Below are 19,439 nucleotides of genomic sequence, written 5' to 3' on the forward strand. Positions count from 1 at the left end.
ACTAATTTCATCTGGCTTTGTGAATTTTCATTAATTTCCTTCTTTTATGTTGCCTGATGAGTTAGTCACTAAAACCATCAGATCAGAAAGTATAAATTGTCTCATATTATTTCCTCATTGTTACCAATCGATGTTCAGCTTTAAGTGTTTCATAATAAAGTGACTCAGAGACTAAGCAAGCCCAATCTGCATTAGTCACTTGTTGAACTGTTACAAGAGATTTCTGCAGAAATAAGCATTTACCAAAAAGATGACTAAATTAAGGACAAAAAGTGAATGTAAAACTTACGTATTTTTTCCTTCTAGTTTAAGCTGTGGCATGAGAAAATAAACGTGAGGAAACAAAGCACAAGCCACTTATAAATGGCAACACGTTTATTCTGAGTTTAGGGGGTTTACAAGAGTGAACCAATTTAAACAGCATGTGGCAGACATTTTCATGATGAGAAAAGAAGTTAAAAGTTAACAGGCCAGAGCGCTGACCCTCGCCTTTATACAGCACTTCTACCTCTCAAGCGCTTTCACACAGGTTATCTCATTTCTTAATCAAGAAATCGCTCTGTGAGAGGTAGCGGCAGATACTACTGAGTTCATTTTGCAAACCTGCTTAAGGTCAACACAACTTTCCAGTAGATAGGTATAGTCAAAAACACAATAATTAACCTGAACAGTAACATCAAATAATTTACTACTGTAATGGGGATGCATTTCACAAAAGTAAAACATGTTAACTCCATATTTTGGCTGAGCAATACCATTTCTATTATAGACAATATCGCATGACATTCTAACTTCACCTATATTATGTATGAGTGCTTTAAGTAATATGGTAAGAATTTATTCCAAGAAAAAAATTGAGGCTTTTTCTGTGTTTGCTGAGGCTTTTTAAGACACAGTGTAACCACACCTCATGAGCCATATTTATTTTCTGATTTTGTAAGAGGGATGCTCTGAATACACCCAGGATTTAGTTCATTTAGGGCGATTTAGTACTTCATGTGGCTTTACTGGCTTCTGTGTCATGGTGGAGGCTAAAATAATCCTCAGAGTGACAGAGAGTAACCTGATGGGTGGAGTGGGTTTGCTCCTTGGTACCAATGACATGCCAAGAATCACAAATAGATGAGGCAACTGAAAGGCACTTGAAGCATGTGGGACCCCTGGGTGTCGGTCAAGGGGAAAGTTAAAAGCAAGCAAGTCAGGACGTCTGGAAATCAATTGTGTGATGCAATCATATTAAATTTATTCCTGGTCTTGCTTCCAATTTTAAGTAACAATGACTTGGTCTTTTTAGGGGGTCAGGGGAGGTGGTGGAGCTGCTTTGCACAGCATGAGGGATCCTAGTTCCCGGACAAGGGATGGAATCCTCACCCCCTGCAGTGGATCTGCAGTGGGAATGCGGTGACAACAACTGGACCAACAGGAAAGTCTTTTTTTTTTTCCCCCAATTTATTTTGGCACCTGGACAGGGACTTGAACTCTGGGCCTTCATATTAAAAGTCTGATGCTCTGCCAGTTGAGCTATCTGGATATGGTCTTTATAAAGACTGTTTTCAATTAGAAGATAATTAAATGATTTTTTTAAGATCACATAAAGAAAAGAAGAAATAATTAAACTGGTGTATTACTCTAGCCTATGAGAAATGTGCATAAGGATTTTCACTATTTTAAAAGAATCTTATAATGTGTGACATTAATTTTCCTTTAAAAAAAAGCCTCAAAAGAAATAAAAATCAAAAAGCTCAAGTGATTAAAATATCAGGCTGGTCATGATACAAAAGAATGAAAGTCACTATTGCTAGAACCTTGATGCTTTAAGAGAGAAATAGTAAAAAGAAATTCTCGCCATTTTCTCAATGACAATTCACCGGGCACTGGCTTGCTACAGTATCAAAGAGCTCTCCTTACCAGCACAACTGCTAACTCACATGCATTTACTTTCTCTCCACTTCTGTACTTTCTTTCTTTCTTTCACCTGTCAACAATTTATATAGATTGCACATTTGAATTAGTGCTGACAACCCATACATAATGATACTTTGGAGGAATAAATCCAACACATTTTTCTCTCCCAATTATTTGTTCAAAGGGCGCTAATTAACAAACACTACTTAACGGTGGAAATGTAACTGAAGAAATATTTCTCTCTGTGCACATGGGTATATAATTATGCTATTTATTGAATTATCTCACTTACACTGTTAAGTAATTTTTGTTTACTTTAGGAAACATCAAACGTTAATCCTGAATTACCAAAGTTTTTACTTAGCTGTCTATTCCTTGCTATAGCATCTTCATACTATGTTATATAGGGCTTCCCAGTGGGGCACAGTGGTAAAGAATCCGCCTGCCAAGCAGGAGACACAGGTTTGATCTCTGGGTTGGGAAGATCCCCTGGAGAAAGAAATGGCAACCCACTCCGGTATTCTTGTTTGGGAATTCCATGGACAGAGGAGTCTGGCAGCCTGTAGTTCATGGGGTCACAAATAGGCATGACTGAGCACAGAACACAGAGCTGGTCCTTATATCTAGTAGGCCCCCTCTGCCATCAACTAGCATGTTAAGGGACACAATCTCTTCTCCATCGCTGCAGACAAAAGCAGACTCACTGACCAAGGGACTTTGTATCCAACTGGCCAAATGTCATGCTTCTCACTGGCTTGGTCCCCTAGATTCCACCCCATCCTTTCCGCTTACAACACTATGAGCACCAAGTTCCCCCCAACATTCTCGCCACCCCCGTTACCAGAAGACTCCTCCTAAGGAAAGAGGGCCTTCCTTCAACGCCTCAAGGACATAATCAGCTCTGGCCTTTCCCAATGGTTTCCTGCTGCCTAGTCTGCTCTCTAATGTTAACTCAAATTTCCTCTTCAGATACTGTTTAAACGGGATCAAAAGAAATGACTTCTCCTTTACAGAACTCTCTGAGCAACTTTATAAATGAGCCTTGACAGAACTGTTCTCGCTGCTTTCACGCTATCACTTTTCATTGTTTCCAGAACTCTCTGACCTGCATTTGATCACCCTCACTTAAAAAGAGATTGAGGCTTAAACGGTAGAAAAGCCAGAATTTAAGCAAAGGCTCTTTTCCCTTACTCTGAATTTCTTAAGCATGTTTGTTTTATCTGTGTCAAACTATTTCAGTTAATATTATTTTGTAGCCTACTTTATATACACATGTCAAGAGGCTTTTATATCTTCATTAAACTAAGCATACTATTGGCACTAACTGAACAACTTAATTATGAGATTAATAAACAAGCAGCTGTTTCAACTCCACACTTGGCAAACGCATTCATTTTACAGTGAGTCTTAGCACTTGGTGATCAATTCCGTGGCTCAGTCTATTCTCCCATCTCTCTTCTGCAGTGAGCCCATGCTCACGAGCACCAAAGAGTGGGGAAAGGCCAACATCTCAAGATCTGTAATACTTACCAAGTATGGTGAAAAGTCTGGTGTGGAAGAAGGCTCAAGTGATTATCTAAAATAAGAGTTTGATGCTAAATGTGGACTATGCGCAATGTCATAAATGAGCAAGAGCTTGCTGTATTAAAGAATATTCAAATCATTTAAAGAATTCAAGTGATTAGCTGTCAGCATTGCCTAGTTCCAAGACCAAGGTGTTCAATAAGCACTGAGAGTTGTGCTGAACCAGGTTTTCAGAGTCTATGTGCTTTTCCTGTCCACACCAATGCTGTGTCCTTTCTGCCTATATTATCCCTTCCTCTCTTCCTTTCCTTCCCCCCACTTTTCTGAAGCAATACCCCACACATGGAGTCTTGTTTGCTTCAGAGAGGCTCTGATGGCCAAGCAACTACTGCATGTTTTTAAAAAGAGCTGTTTCTTCCTCCTTCCACTGCCAGAATAATGCAGTCTTTTCGGAGGTCTGGCCCGTTCCTGATTTTCTGCCCAGAAACACCCTGTAGGTCCACTTCAGGTAGGGAATTTGAGGGACTTCCTAGATCCCTGGATGCCATGAAATCTGGACCACACACTGCTGGATCCATCATCTCTCAGCCTCCTCCATAAGGAACGGGGATTGAGACAACAGAAGCATTTTCCAAAGTGGGTTCTGTAAAGTATCAGTTCTTCCCCAAAGAGATTTTCAAACAAGTTTAGGAAATAACTAAATACCCTCCTTTGGAGAATCACAATGCACAAAAGCATCTTAAAGGCTTTGGAGTCTTGAAGGAAATTCTTTTAATCAAGCATTCCCCAAACTTATTTGACCACAAAATCCTTTTTTTCCTATTATACTTATTCACATCCTGATTAATTAGCATTATGGAACGAACTTGAAAATGTCCACGAGAGGCACGTCAAGGCCCAGTAGAGTGTAAATGTTTTAGAACTCTGAATAAAATCCAACACTTGATACCTACAAAACACAAAGATTTCGATAAACCACCCATGATAATCAGTCTTAATACAACACAGACCAGAAATTTCACCAATTAGCAGCTATATTACTTGGGAATCTAAGAGTTTTATATCTCAATTCCTTTCTATAGAGGCAACTCAATTAGTGAAATACTATACCCAGATCTACTATTTTTGTGTATTAGACACAATGCTACCAAAGACAACCTTAATTTAGGAAGAACTGCAGAGGGAGTTCTAGAGCAATGGAATAGAAATTAATTACCAGTAATCACAGAAAGAGACACATTCTGGCGCCAAAAGGCTGAACAGAGAATATCTACATTAACTTTTTTTTTTTTGGTGGCTGTGCTGGGTCTTCGTTGTTGCACAGGGGCTTTCTCTAGTTGCAGTGAGCAGGGACAACTCTCTAGTTGCGGTGTGCAGTGAGTGACCTCTCTTGTTGCAGAGCATGGGCTCTACAGCACATGGTTATCAGTAGCTGAGGCTCCCAGGCTCTACAGCAGAGGCTCAACAGTTGTGGTGCTTGGGCGTAGCTGCTCTGCGGCACGTAGGATCTTCCCAGACCAGGGATTGAACCCGTGTCTCCTGCTTTGGCAGGCGGATTCTTCAACACTGAGCCAAGAGGAAAGCCCTCTACATCAACTTTTCTCCCCTGGTTAATTACCACATCTGGGCAATATCCCTAGAGATGAAAGGAGCATTTGTTAACGTGGACGGAAAGGCACCACACGCTGTTCTGGAGAGCTAGTGGAGGGTTTCACAGTACTTTCCCACCTGGTTCTAGGAGCTCTTCACTAATTCCATTGTTAGCCCTTACCTGACAAGAGTCATTTCTCCCATGCTCAGGAATCTTCTGCCCCAGTGTTACAATCCCTCCTTCTACCTTTGTCAATGAGTCACAGTGTGAGGTGCATTCTTACATCCAGTCACCAAGTGGTCACAGCCAATAAATTCACATCCTCTGCCCTGGAAGTTTCTTCAGATACTATAAATCATTAGCTTTCTCTATGAGAAAGGCTCCCCAAATCTGGTATAACCAAAAAAGTAACTCCCAGCTTACAAGATACCCCATAAGATTTCATGTTAAAGGAGATTTTAAAGTAACTTTAAAATAAGATCTATAAAAGGCAAAGTTTACCAGGTGATGAAGGGTGAAGGGTGAAGAGGCAGTGGGAAGTGATATGTCAAAAACATTCTAAACTAGTTGCACAATGTCAAGGCTGAGGTAAGCTATACCTTTGACCCATCTTGTTCTTTTATTATATCTAAGATTGTGTTGGTTTCAACAACTTGCACGAGGTATATTTCCACTCTTCTAACTCTCAACATACTAGCTTTCAAAGGCAGATAAAACGTTCGTGTTAGCTTATCAAGTAAAAAAGCCACAGTGCACAGGGCATATATCCATGAATAGATTTATAAGGAACAACCCAAGTAAGCTGATCCAGCAACTAATTGCCCCTCTCGTTAGAAGAAAAATAGCCTCCTCCTCTATACTTGGTAGGAACTGTTATAAAAAACTGATTTTAAAAACTGCAAGAAATATGTGGTAGCAATCTGACATAAATGCTTTCAAATCTTAGATAATCTTAAAGATGTATGTAGTACAAAAGACAGCAGCTGAGGAAGGTAAAGAAAATACAAATGCTCTGAGTTTTCCATAAGGTAAGATATTCAAGCAGCACATACTGAAAGAACCACACACGGGTAAAATCTGACATTTCCTTTAAGATTTGAAGTTTGTTACAGTAAAACCACACAATTAAGTATCATGACAAAAAAAAAAGTATAATGTGAATCTTAAGCTTTAGTTATTTTTACTAAACTCTAGGGTTAGACTACTCATCAAAAAAGCACAGAAAATGAGTATTTCACCACTGACTGTTAATAATATCAGTAAATAATAGGAACCTCTTAGGCCATTTGTTATTTAGTTTGGCAGGGGTGGGGGGGCATCTTTTTTCACTATGAGAATTAAGGTTATAAAAAAGTTACAAAGGCCACCCCCACGACAGCAGTTGGACTCTTCATCAACTCTTATTTGAAAAGAACTTACCTGAGAATCAATTTGAGGACTCTTTGGATCAAGCTGTTACCCACCTTCTGGACTGTGAAGCCCACAAGATAGACTCCAGGTTTAGTTTAAAACCATGACACAAATCCAGAACCAGAAGTACACAGTATACAGTATTATCACTGCTTATTCGACAGATGGAATAAGGCCTCCTAATCATGGAATCAGCTTCCCTGATAGCTCAGTTGGTAAAGAAACCACCTGCAATGCAGGCGACCCTGGTTCGATTCCTGGGTCAGGAAGATTCCCCTGGAGAAGGGATAGGCTACCCACTCCAGTACTTTTGGGCTTCCCTTGTCGCTCAGCTGGTAAAATATCCGCCTACAATGCGGGAGACCTGGGATCCATTCCTGGATTGGGAAGGGCCCCTGGAGAAGGAAAAGGCTACACACTCCAGTATTCTGGCCTGAAGAATTCCATGGACTGTATAGTCCATGAGATTGCAAAGAGTCAGACATGGCTGAGCGACTTTCACTTTCACTTTTCAATACATAAGAGAGTCTCACTTCAAGAGGGATAATCCATGTGACCAGTAAAATGGCTTCAGAAGCAGAGTACCAGTAATGAAATTATTCTTATTAATAAATCAACTACTGCCATAACTTGCTTTACTAATAAGCACAGTTCCTGGCTCATGGCAGGCACTCACATCTGCAGATGAATGAACCCTTGACCAACCTTAGGTAGGTTACTTGGCTACTGTACAGACTTTAACCTTTCTATGTATAAAAGCAGGCTTTCTCTGACAATTTTCTCAAATTAAAGTCTTCAGATTGATCAAGGCACTTTGAAACTCTGACATCAAGGAGAAGGAAAAAAAAAAAAGATGCCTCCATTTCATGTAAAAAGTCACACAGACAAGGGAAAGTTATATGCTGTGATCCCCATGTTGAAGCTGATCAGACTTTCCTCTTAGATTAAATATCACTTTATCAGGAAGGAGTCCCCTAACCACCAACCTACTGCCCAGAGGATATTATGCCCCCTGAGTTAATAACTCTCCTTAAAAACTTTATTTTCCCTTTGCAGTACATAGCACAACAATCATTAAATAATGACTGTACTGCTCTTTGTTAAATGTCTGTCTCCCTCTCTAGACTTCAGACATTCTGAAGGTGAGGTTGTGTGGGCTTTGCTGATTGACCTCCAGATTCTAGCACTGAGAAGTACCTGGCATATAAGTATTTAGAAAACATGTGTTCAGTGAACGTTTGAGAACAAAAAGCCAGTCAATGGTGCCCTTCAAGATACTCAAATAATAAAAGCTTAGAAATCAAGAAAGGGAACATTAGGTCATCAAAAGCTAATGTTCAGAATATCACTCTGTTCTCAATATGAAACTGAGAAAAGTTTTTCCTTAGCAGTCACAGCGATAAAAGAAGTAAATGGATCATAGCATATCTATGTGCCATTTTATAGCTTTCAAAACACTTTCATCACATGTGTGGTCTCATGACTGAAAATCTCCATAGAGTTCCTCCCATAGAGTTGTTTGTGGTTTAACATGTTTTAAAGAGTTGTGACAGGTATATAACCCATTTACCCTGAAAGCTTTTATAAATGACTTACAGACTGTCTGGGAATTTTGTGTTTTTTTTTAGTGTTCACTGCATAATATTCCCTTTACAAAACAGCTGGGATGAAGTCTTTACTTCTTTTCTTTTTTTAAGTTTCAGAGCACTGAAATAAATACTGATTCCAAATAAAAACTTCAAGCATTGTAGAAAATAGCAGCTCTATTTTCTCAAAGGACAAAGAAAGGCGATCTGAGTGCTTTGTTAAAAGCCAAAGGGACTTCCCAGCGATGGCTGGTAAATTGAGCCACACCTTTAAGGTTCCAAAGTAAACTTCGAAAACATTTGCAGAGGTTTATAACCTTCAGAATTCTGTGAAGATGAGAGCAGATGAGAGATCTTCTTTCAAGTAAGAAACTCCAATGCTCTTTGATGATTAAAACTTTTTAAGCAGAAAAGACCAGAGAGTAGACCAGAACCTTGGCAAAGGATATAGGAACGGCAGTACTGCAGCTCCTAACAGTCTATGGCAGCGCAGAAGTGGAACAGGACTCACACGGGTTCCTACTGCCTGTATGCTTTCTTAACTGTTGCTGCTGCTTAGTCGCTAAGCTGTATCCAACTCTTTTGTGACCCCGTATTCCACCAGGCTTCTCTGTCCATGGGATTCTCCAGACAAGAATACTGCAGTGGGTTGCCATTTCCTTCTCCAGGGGATCTTTTCAACCCAGGGATCAAACTTGTATCTCCTAAATTGGCAGGTGGATTCTTTACCACTGAGCTACCAGGGAAGCCCATTCTTTCTTAATAATTTGATTTAAAACAATTTCTTTGTTTTAGAGATCATAAACACCTCATATTGTAACTCATTCAAGCCAAAATCTAATCCTACATGATTCCTGGATTCCAAAGGAGGACAGGTTAAAGCCAATAAAAGTTTTAATTCAAAGCTCTGAAATAAAGTGAGCAAAGGACTTGTTTTTAAGAAAGATCCTGTTTCACCTTTCTCAGGAGTGTGTTCGGAAATCCAAGTTTGTAATAACATAGTATCTTTACCTCTATCAAATTTTATGAATGTCAAAGTGTTCGATACACAGTATCTAATCTGATTAACACATTAATCTTATGAAACAGGCAGGCTAAGACTTTTATAGATGAAGACCATGAGGTTCCAAGAGGTTAAGTTTTTTGACCCATGATCATAACTTGGAAAATGGGAGCCCCGAAGTTGTAACAGTTTGTGATCCCTAGACCCTTTCTATTCCTAAAGAACTATACCATTTTGGCCCCTTTCAAGCTGCTGTTTAGTCTTTATCCCTCATCAAAACAAGAAATAAAATGGCAGGAAGACAGTACTTCCTACTGTGTAAAGAGTGGATAGTATATAAAGAGGGTAAAATATTTTCCTCAAAATAATGGTCATATCTCCACTATGTCTCTATATGGTTTTAGGTCTTAGAAATCTTACAAAACTATGATTTGCTATTCTTGGGCTCATATCAAGCTTATATAGAGAGCACAACTTTGCATAAGAAAAAACTGCAAATAAACATGCTTTCTCCTCTTACGAAAGATCAGGGACCCTCCTGACAAGCATTAGAATCACTGAATCCAAGTTGCTCCACAGTGCAGGGTGAGGTTATGGCTGAAAAGCTGGATAAAACTCCAAGCACCATCTTTCCTGTTTAGTAGCGTGGGGGTAATGGAATGAAGCCTCAAGATGAAAGAAATGCTGTTAACTACTGAATATGTGTGAGAGGAGGGTTGCTTTTCCTTTTTTTCCTTTTATGAGTGACTCAGTTTTTTGAAAGTAGGAAAGTCCAATTCTTTCTATAAAAATATCACATGTATCTGTGAATCCTAAGGTTTAACAGGAAAAAAAATCCACATTAAGTTCTTCAACTCTCAAAACCTGTTTTCTTATCTATAATGTACACTGTGCTGTTACCTTTGCAAAACATCAAGGTTAAAGCAGAAAACCTCCACAGAATGGAAGGGTCAGTGGTGGACCAGCCCATGTCACAGGTCTAACTCCGATCTTTGGCAGCAAATATACTGTATTCATGGGCTTCCCTGGTGACTCAGTTGGTAAAGAATCTGCCTGCCATGCGGGAGACCTAGGTTCGATCCCTGGGTTGGGAAGTTCCCCTGGAGAAGGGAACAGCTGCCCACTCAAGTATTCTGGCCTGGAGAATTCCACGGACAGAGGAGCCTCCAGGCTACAGTCCGTGGGGTCACAAACAGTCGGACATGACTGAGCGACTTTCACTTCACCTCACACTTTATTCTATAAAAACAGCCTTGTTCTTTTAAGGCAGTGATTGTCAACCTTGGATACATAATAGAATGGGTTTTAAAAAATACAGGTGTCCCAATCCTGCTCCAGACAGACTGGTGAAATCAGGATCTCTTTAGTGCAGGGTAGGGACTGGCTGGTTCTAGGGGTCAGCTGGAGTTGAAAATCATTGCTATCAGTTTCAAAGACCATACATGATACCATTTTCATATCTTCCTATGGAAGAAATATTCACAGGCCAAAGACAGTCATGATGGTTAGAAACACCAGAACTGAATGAGTATATTACTTGGATATAAGCAGACATTCTTAAGATAGTCATAAATGCTACACTTAGTAAATATTAACCATCGAAAGAAAAAAAGGAGAAAACAAAATTTTAAAGACAAAAAAACTCAGAAAACGGCATATAATCAGAAACATAACTATGTAATACTCACTTAAATATGGCTTAAGCATTAAATCATATTCAAAAATTTCTCTTCCACTGAACAGCAGCTAATCTTGTAAAATATTTGAGTTTTAGAATCTTCCCATAGATATAAGTAAGAAAAAGCAAATAAAGAAACCAGAAGTACAAGACATCCTATTACACAGGTATATGAAATCAGTTCAAAGGGGAGTTTCCACTGCTCAGAGGACAAAGCACTTCTCAGAAACATTACTGCAATCATATTGCTCATTTCTTACTCAACACAGTACTGCTGAAAAGGATGTTGCTATGTTCCCACCTTAACTGCTTTATGTGTTGTTCCTGTGATAGCCGGAGCCAACAAAGTTAAGTTTGGCTTCTGGAAAAGACAAAATGCCAAGCTGCTTTATTTTTAAACTTGCTCTAAAACGCTTCCCTATTATCTGATTCTATGAATTTTGCAATAGCTACGTATTAGTTACAGCTGGAGAATGAGTAACCAAACCTGGTCTAAACTGTATGCTTAAACAAATGTAACGATAAAAACAAGTTCTACGCAGTTTTTAGTTTTTTATAAAAAACTACTCACATTCAAAGGGGGCTTAGACTAATAAAATCTGAGACCAAAGAATGCAAGGAAATCTAAACTGTAATATCCTCATTAAATCTAGGTGACCTATTTAGGAAAATAGTTAAGATTCCTATTCTATGAACTTCCTGATTAAGAAGAGATTAATAGCCACCACAGAAAGGATAAGAAAATATTAAAGGTTAGAGAAGATTTTTGATTTTGTGTTTCTATTTCTAAGTCAGTCACTTGTAACCAAATATAACCAGGTGAGTGGTGTAAACTTACATGGTTTATTGTAGATTGCACAGCCTTTAAATAATGGTTTAGTTCCCGATCCATCATTGCAAATTCAACCATTGCCTTATCCATACTGTATTCACTACTCACTTCAGCTGAAAAATAAAAGGGAAATAAATTATTGTTTTTCACTTAAAATGCCATATCTGGGAAAAGCTGTACCAACATAATTATTAGTCAATGGTCTATGTAAATGATTTTGCAAAAGTATTACATCTTTTAAAATGTCTTCAATATACACCTGGTTCATTCAAAATTTGAAGAAGATGGCCAACAGAAAAAGGCTTGAAGGTGGAAATGTAGACTCAGACACACTAGTCTCAGGCTATGCCACCTACCTGGACGGTCTGAAATCAACCACTACACTTTTCTCAGCCTCAGTTCCATCATCCGTTAAAGCAGTCCAGTTATATATCTGCACATGAATGCCACAATATCATTAAAGATCAAATAAGATTTTTAACTTCTAGTAATGGTAGGCTGGGTTATGCGGACCAATCCTCCTACTGAAGACAACTAAGATCATAGGGTAAAACAGGAAAAAAAGAGATCTCCTTAAAAACAAAAGTCACAAAACAGTAAGAAAAAGCCAGGGCCAAATCAGAAGCAGAACGCAGGATCCAAAGTTGCATACATTCCCCTAGTAACTTGAGGGTCCCCACTCCTCAGAATAAAGATGAACTGGAGTAATAAGCCCACCCTGCTCCTCCAGGCTGTAGGGAAGTTGCCCTTGGCCACTGAGCAGAACAGAGGGCAGAGAGAGAGAAAGAACAAACGTGTTTCTGAAAAACTGTAACAACAAGCCACAGCAGAAATAGATCCCAAAATGTTTCGGGTATCGGTCAGAGCATGAAACAACTGTCCTTACTGTATTTAAAAATTAAAAAACCCTCAGGGAACAAGAAGGTTACAAAAAGTGACTAGTAGACTAGGAAAGTGAGATAATATTAAAAGTGCTTAAAAGAAACATTTTCCCCAAGCTCTAGACACACAATTTAACAGATCAGGAAAAGACAGAGAACACAGAATAATAAAAAAGTTAGCATTTAAAAACCTGAAAGAAATGCAAATAAAACTGGTGTCCTTAAATTACATTTGGGGATGCACACACTCAAAGACTCTTCATTCAAATACCCTAACTCAGACCAATGTCAGTATTCCTTGTCTCCCCTGAAGAACAATACAACTGTCTAGCACAAAGTTATAAAATAATGTAAAACCCACTTACATTTGGCTTTTAAGAAATTATTTCCTAGACTTCTAAATTATGCTTTAGTTTTACAATAATCAATAATAAACACATTCCTTAAAATATCTCCTGGGTTAACATGCTTTTAGCAGAGTATCTCTTGGCTTGTAACACCCAGACTTCACAGAATATATGTATACCTCTACATAAGTTTTTTGTTTTTCTTTTTGAGGAGTGGGAAAGAAGCAGGGTTTATATAAGAAAAAAATTGTATTTACATTCACAAAATTAAATACAAATTTTAAACAAAATGGTTTAAGAGAAAGGTCTCAAGTCATATACCAAATAAAATAGTAAGACTATTTAAAAATGTCCAAACATCAATGAAAGACATGTTGCTTAGTTGTTGCTGGTACCAAATGTGTCTCTATTGCCATAATATAGCAACTGTTTGTTAAAAATCATATTAATTGCTTGGTGATCAGAAAGAGAATTTTAAACAATCTATATTCTAATGATGATCGGTTGTAACTTCTAAGTATTTTACTGTATATATTTGCATTTCAGCAAATTGGTTAGGAGTTTGAAACTGACCTATAATTTAGGTTTTTTTGTTTAAAAATTTTTTTTTAGTTTTTTCTCACTTAAAATAATGAAAAATATAAAAAAAGAAAATCTTTTTAAAAAGAGAGAAGTAGGCCCCTGGTTTCACACAAGCTTTATCTAATTAAAGGAAATAATGGTGCAGGTTTTTTGGTTTGTTTTCTTAAAGAAATCTGTGTATTTTATGTGTAATGGATTCTTATTTTAGGACCACTGAAAAAAGTGGGTAAAGCTGGTAACCTGAGCAAAGACTAACAGCATAAGCTGCTTTCTAAAAAAATTCAATAATTAATGGAAACTCCAACCTAAATAGAAACTTTCTAAAGGATGTATCAGGGGCAAATATAAGAAATAAAAATCTGTCAGGGGCTTAAAGCACCAGGAATTGACATCACGTTGGCAACCTTCCTCTGGAATTGAGTTAATTTTGAAAGCACTTAGAAATGTGCTTTTGACATTCAAGTTTGCAAAGTAAGCAGGATGGTGCTCTTTATTATCAAGGGCCCATGGATAATAGTAAGACTTGAATTAGATAACAATTTAAAATATAAGGCAAAGGAGACCTTCCCTGCAAAGGAGAACCTAAGCAGTGATGGCTAGGCCAGGATTTGATGGCATGAAGCCTAGGGGAAGCATCTAAGGAGGCCACCTGGGCACACACAGCTTCCACTAAGGAGCAAGAATGTTGGGACAAGCTAAAGAACCTAAGTGATGAATAGTGCAGCCCAAGGCAATAAAGAGAAAACACAGGAAGACAGCAGGAAGCTACTCCTGAAAAGAACTGAGAGCCACGCCACAGCTGGAAGTGATGCTCAGTCAGATAACCTCAGCCCCAAGTCAATGTTTTGACCTGCTGGAGAAAAGGGCTTGGAGAGACAGGAGACAGTAGATAAGAACTAGAAGAGACTCCCACAACAGCATCTGGAAGGGAGGCCATGAGAAACATCCATATCAGGCAGCTGTTAACCCCCGTTTCCCTTATTATACAATAATCACTTCTTTTTTATTTGTGTTCATGCTTCAGAAATACCAGGCAAAAAAAGGTATACGGAATGTGTCTTGTTCTACTAAGGAACTGAGGTGCGGAAAGAGCATAGTGTTGTATGCTGCTGCTGCTGCTAAGTCGCTTCAGTCGTGTCCGACTCTGTGCGACCCCATAGATGGCAGCCCACCAGGCTCCCCCCATCCCTGGGATTCTCCAGGCAAGAACACTGGAGTGGCTTGCCATTTCCTTCTCCAACGCATGAAAGTGAAAATAAAAGTGAAGTCGCTCAGTCATGTCCAACTCTTAGCGACCCGATGGACTGCAGCCCACCAGACTCCTCCATCCGTGGGATTTTCCAGGCGAGAGTACTGGAGTGGGGTGCCATTGCCTTCTCCAGTGTCGTATGAAAAAGGCTAAATAAAGCCCCGAAGAACTCAGGAGGAAAAGAGGGATAAACACATGACAGGGAGTGGGCTGTTGACCAAAAAGTGGCTGGGGAATGGAGAAGGGCAGAGGGACTGAGTAGCTAGAGGTCCCTTGATCCTTTATTCCACGGTATATAATAAAACCCACACCAACCAAATCCAACCCACCCTTCAAGGGCTGAGCTCAAGCCCTGCCTACTTTTAAACTCTATCAGCCTAGAAGGATCTTGTTTAATTTATCTTAACAACTGTACTTGATACTTGGCACTTTGAACCATAAGCAATCTTGTTTTCCTATATATGTTTTCCTATATGTCTCATTTTTCCAAACAGATTTTAATCCATTTGAGGGTACGAACAATGCCTTAGTGTTACTGGGATCCAAAAAAGAAATATAACAATATTCTTACACAACCATCATATAATAAATTTGAAAATTAAACTTTCACCAAACTAAAAATTGTCCTGCCCTGATATTCAATTGAATTCAAATGTAAAATAAATGTATTTGTCTATTCTATTTTCATTGTGATTTTTCCATAGGAAAAAGGCTGGCCCCAAAGCAGGGTGGGGAGCAGGGGCATTACAAAAATGATGTTAAAATTCACTGAATGACATAGCTTGGAGAGGAAAATATTACTGTACCACACCTCTGCAAGCCTGGAAAGTAACTGCAATGATAAAAATATATGTAATATTAATAGCTGTAGCTAATAATTAGTAAGCACTTATATTATGAGCCAAGATGCACTCAGCACACTGTGTTTATATTAAACCTCACAGCAACATTAAGAGAAAGGTAGTTTTATCTCCACTTCATACGAGAAAACTGAAGCACCATGCAGTTGAAGTAATAACTCACTCAAGGACACATGGTAGTGAGTGATAGTCAGGCCTTGGCACGCAGACCTTCCAGCTGCAAAGTATGTACACTCGCCTCCCTGTGCTAAAAGATGCTTCAGCATGAGAAGGACAAAGCACCTCTAACCTCTCCATGAATATCTAGGGAACAAATCCTGGGGGCGGGGGGACTGGGGAGAAAGTCATGGCCTCTAGCTAGCTTCATCTCAGCTCCAGGTGGCCTGTTCCAGGTAGGACACTGACCAAGGTCATTCAAATGTGACTGGGCCTAGTCGGGGAAAAGCTTTCCCAAATTCCTTGGAAGAGAAAATCAGTAACAAAGAGAAAAAGATCTTGCCCTTACGAAGTTTTAACACTGGTGAAGAGAATGATCTTTCCCATCAGCAAGGCTAATTGGAGAGGCTTTATAAAAGCAACCAAGTCACCCACTGAATGCTCAGAGAGTAACTAAGTCAGCTCTTCTAGCAGCTGCTAAGTCCACCAGAACCAGGCCAAGAGCACCAGCAACAGAGCAGGAAGCGGCAGCCACGCCAGGGGAGCAGCAGAGAACTGTTTCAGGGGAGGGAAGAGCCTGGGAAGGCTTCACATGCAGACATACTTCTGAGTGGAGCCCAGGGTCAAAACTATTTCTACTCCAAGCCTTTGACGGGGATTCCCTGGTGGCTCAGACAGTAAAACATCTGACTGCAATGCGGGAGACCTGGGTTGGATCCCTGGGTTGGGAAGATCCCCTGGAGGAGGAAATCGCAACCTGTTCCAGTACTCTTGCCACCGTCCTCCCTAGCCAAGCAGGGGTCTGGGAGTCTAGGATTTCTTAGATGTGCCACTGAAAGGGCATTAATGTATTAAAATCAATTCTTGCTTGTATTAATCAAGTGAGCCTAAGCAATACACTTGAACATTCATTTACAAGCCAATAAATAGGTGGGGAGGTCTCCTGTAGACTTGGTGAGTCCCGCCTAACACATCTGGCACACCAATTAAGAAACTGCTCCAAGAAATTACTTCAAGAACTAGCTGAAATATGTCCCCCTAACCCTGCCCCTGCAAATTAAGTCCAGAGGGCACAGATAATTATAACTGTTCCTGTAAGTACGCCAGTACAGTGGCTGGCCTCCTGCAAATCCGTCTTGTTCATACCCAGTGATCCAGCTTAGCATCCCAAACACTAGGGACTGCTAATAAGTACTATGGACTGCTAATAAAACTCGGAGAACTGACCAAGTGTTATGTAGACCAGGAAGGACCACAGAATGAAGGCCATTCTTTAAAGACAGCTTCTGTTTCATTTTCCTGTTCATTGGCAAACCGTAGAAAAATAGTGACAATTGCTGAAGGAGGGCTTCTTTTTAGGGTGAAGTGCTCTGGTATTTATCTAATGTTTATCTGAATGGAGGCAGCTGCCCTGTATATGATTCCCCTAAAGTCACACAAACCTGTAATTATGCAATCTCGGCAGCCGCGCTAATCATTAGACACGTCACCTGTTACCCAATGTCAGAATGCACTAACAGCAATGTTATAACCATACTGTTCTCTCTTGAAGTGTTGGATAAGGCACTGAAGTTACGTTACATAAAGTACTTTAAGCAGAAATCGGTGATGTAGTATTGCAATCAAATTCAAGTTAAAATTCATGAAATTTCAATGAGAGGAAGATGATGGCCGAGACAGGAACCAAGTATGGAAGCAAAATAATTGTATGAAAACTAGCAATCAATGAGGGTTGTCTCAAAGTGAAAGACTGGGGCAAAATGAGGGAGAAGAGAGAGGTCTCAGGGAGGACAGGAAGGGAGGAGACTGGCTGGCTATTTTTACAGATGTCAGCAGACTCCAGTGAGACAAATTCCAGGTCTTCTGTGGCTAAACAATGTAGGTTGCAAGCCTCTAACAATATGGTAATTCTTGATGCAACACAATACGGACTCATAAGTTTACCCAGGGTGAGGTCCAAGATTGTCTGGTGTCTATTCCCACCTTATTCTTCCATATAATACCACTTTCTTGGATACTGGTGACTAGGGATAGGGAAGATTCTCTGTCTTGGCTTCCCCAAGTCCAGATGGGCATGGTCAACAGACCGGTCAAGCTTTCCTTCCACACCAGCGACCAGTTCAGCAAGAACGGAAGGTGAAGTGATGCCACTAAGAGATGCAGCTTCGTGATCAAGTACTCTAAACAAGGCCCCTCCCAAGCCACAGCTGTCCTCAGCAGCAGCCTAAGGAACGCACTGGAGAGAAGTAACTTCTCCTCCCAGAGGCCTAGCCCCAAGGTTTGGGAAGCACAGCTGGAAAAAGTCTGACAGTACACAGCACCCAGAGTCAAATGAGTTCCCTCAGTGTCCTTCAAGTCTTCAGTAGAACTGCCTTCAGTGAAACAGACACGAAAAAGCGACTCCTGCCGTCCTCCCTCCCCTAGCACATCCATCCCAGCTCATCTCTGGGCCACCTCCCCATACCACCAGATATCTCTTCTATGATTCCAGCCCCAGGGTCCTCTTCCAGAATCCTCCCTAGTCTCCAGAACAGGACCAAATGCTTCACGTCTTCTTGGTCCATAAGACCCCTTTACCTTTACAACAGGGACACATGTGTGTGTGTGTTGGGGGGGGGGGGGGCAGGTGTGTTTGGGAGGCACACCCTCAAGACAAATTTCACCTACTTATCCCTTCCAACGTTCTGCCCATGATTCAACAGCACTTTTGCCCATGCTCAAGTTGTTTCCTGAAATTTTGTCCTAAACAAACAAATACTGCAGAATCAGGTGGTTTTTTATTCTACCAAGTCATGTATAGGCATGTCTGAACAGGAATAAGACCAATTATACAGAGTTGAATAAAATTCAACACCATGCATTTTATTAGTAAAATACCAAGACAAAGCAGCCGTTCAGTGTTTTACGGCGGTTGCTGACTCCAGTTCAACATGAAGCACACACTCAGAAGGATCTGATCAACGTTCAGTGCCACAAAGTACATGTGTCCACTTGGCGAGGAGGAAGGAAGGAAGGGAGGCAGAGAATGGTTTCTGTTTTAAATTTCCTAGAACAGGTGGCACATACAGAAGGGAGATTTTACTTTCTGAAATAGGAAATAGGGAATAAATATTTCCTAATCTCTTCAAATTAAAAATGATTCTTCCATTATTTTGTAATCATGAAATATCTTCTTTTTGGATAAACTCAAATAAATGACAGTATAAACCAGACTGCCTCTTCCTCCCTCTGTGGGGAAAAAAAAAGCCCCTTCCTCTTTTAAAATACAGCTCCAACTATCTCCAGCAACATATTAATATATGACACACACACCTACCTCTATGAGTGGGTGTGTGTGTGTGCTTTTCCTGGCAGCCTAGTATTAAGCAATCATTATATATTCATCAAAAGTCGAATTTAATGACTTACTCACTGCTTGAGCAATATTTAATAGAAACTTGGTTACTTCTCACTGCATTGTACTTTAGTCACTATTATTCCTCCTCACAGATATTCCCGTGGTAAAATTAAAACGGAATCCACATTACATAACTGCTTCCCACCAGAAATTATAGTGAAGAGTGTAACAGTTTATGGCACCAACTGGTAAGCAACTGCTTCTTTCACAAGCTTAGGGAATACTGGGGAAATCTTTGTGAAATATTGACCTCTACAATCATCTATACCCATCTATACAATTTTCTTATCATAGTAATACAGAAGAGGGAAGTTGTATAATAGAGTAACTCAAAGAGACAGTTCTGGAGTCACTTTGCATTCAAATCCAGGTTATGTTGCTTGCTAGCTGTGTAGTCTTTGGCACGCAACTCTGAGTCTCAGTTTCCTCTTCTGTCTA

The 19,439-nt window shown here is 39.9% G+C and overlaps 1 protein-coding gene across 2 annotated transcripts in view; it reads right to left on the bottom strand.

Moving 5' to 3' along the window:
- NSMCE2 (NSE2 (MMS21) homolog, SMC5-SMC6 complex SUMO ligase) overlaps positions 1–19,439 on the bottom strand; it is a 231,101-nt gene that overhangs the window by 172,630 nt on the left and 39,032 nt on the right. For both annotated transcript variants that reach the window (XM_052651787.1, XM_052651786.1), the window contains exon 3: positions 11,536–11,642. In XM_052651787.1, coding sequence (XP_052507747.1) covers positions 11,536–11,642 — 107 coding nt within the window. The remainder of the gene's footprint in view (positions 1–11,535; positions 11,643–19,439) is intronic.

Source organism: Budorcas taxicolor, chromosome 14 (assembly GCF_023091745.1).
Source record: "Budorcas taxicolor isolate Tak-1 chromosome 14, Takin1.1, whole genome shotgun sequence".
In the NCBI taxonomy this organism is placed as follows: domain Eukaryota; kingdom Metazoa; phylum Chordata; class Mammalia; order Artiodactyla; family Bovidae; genus Budorcas; species Budorcas taxicolor.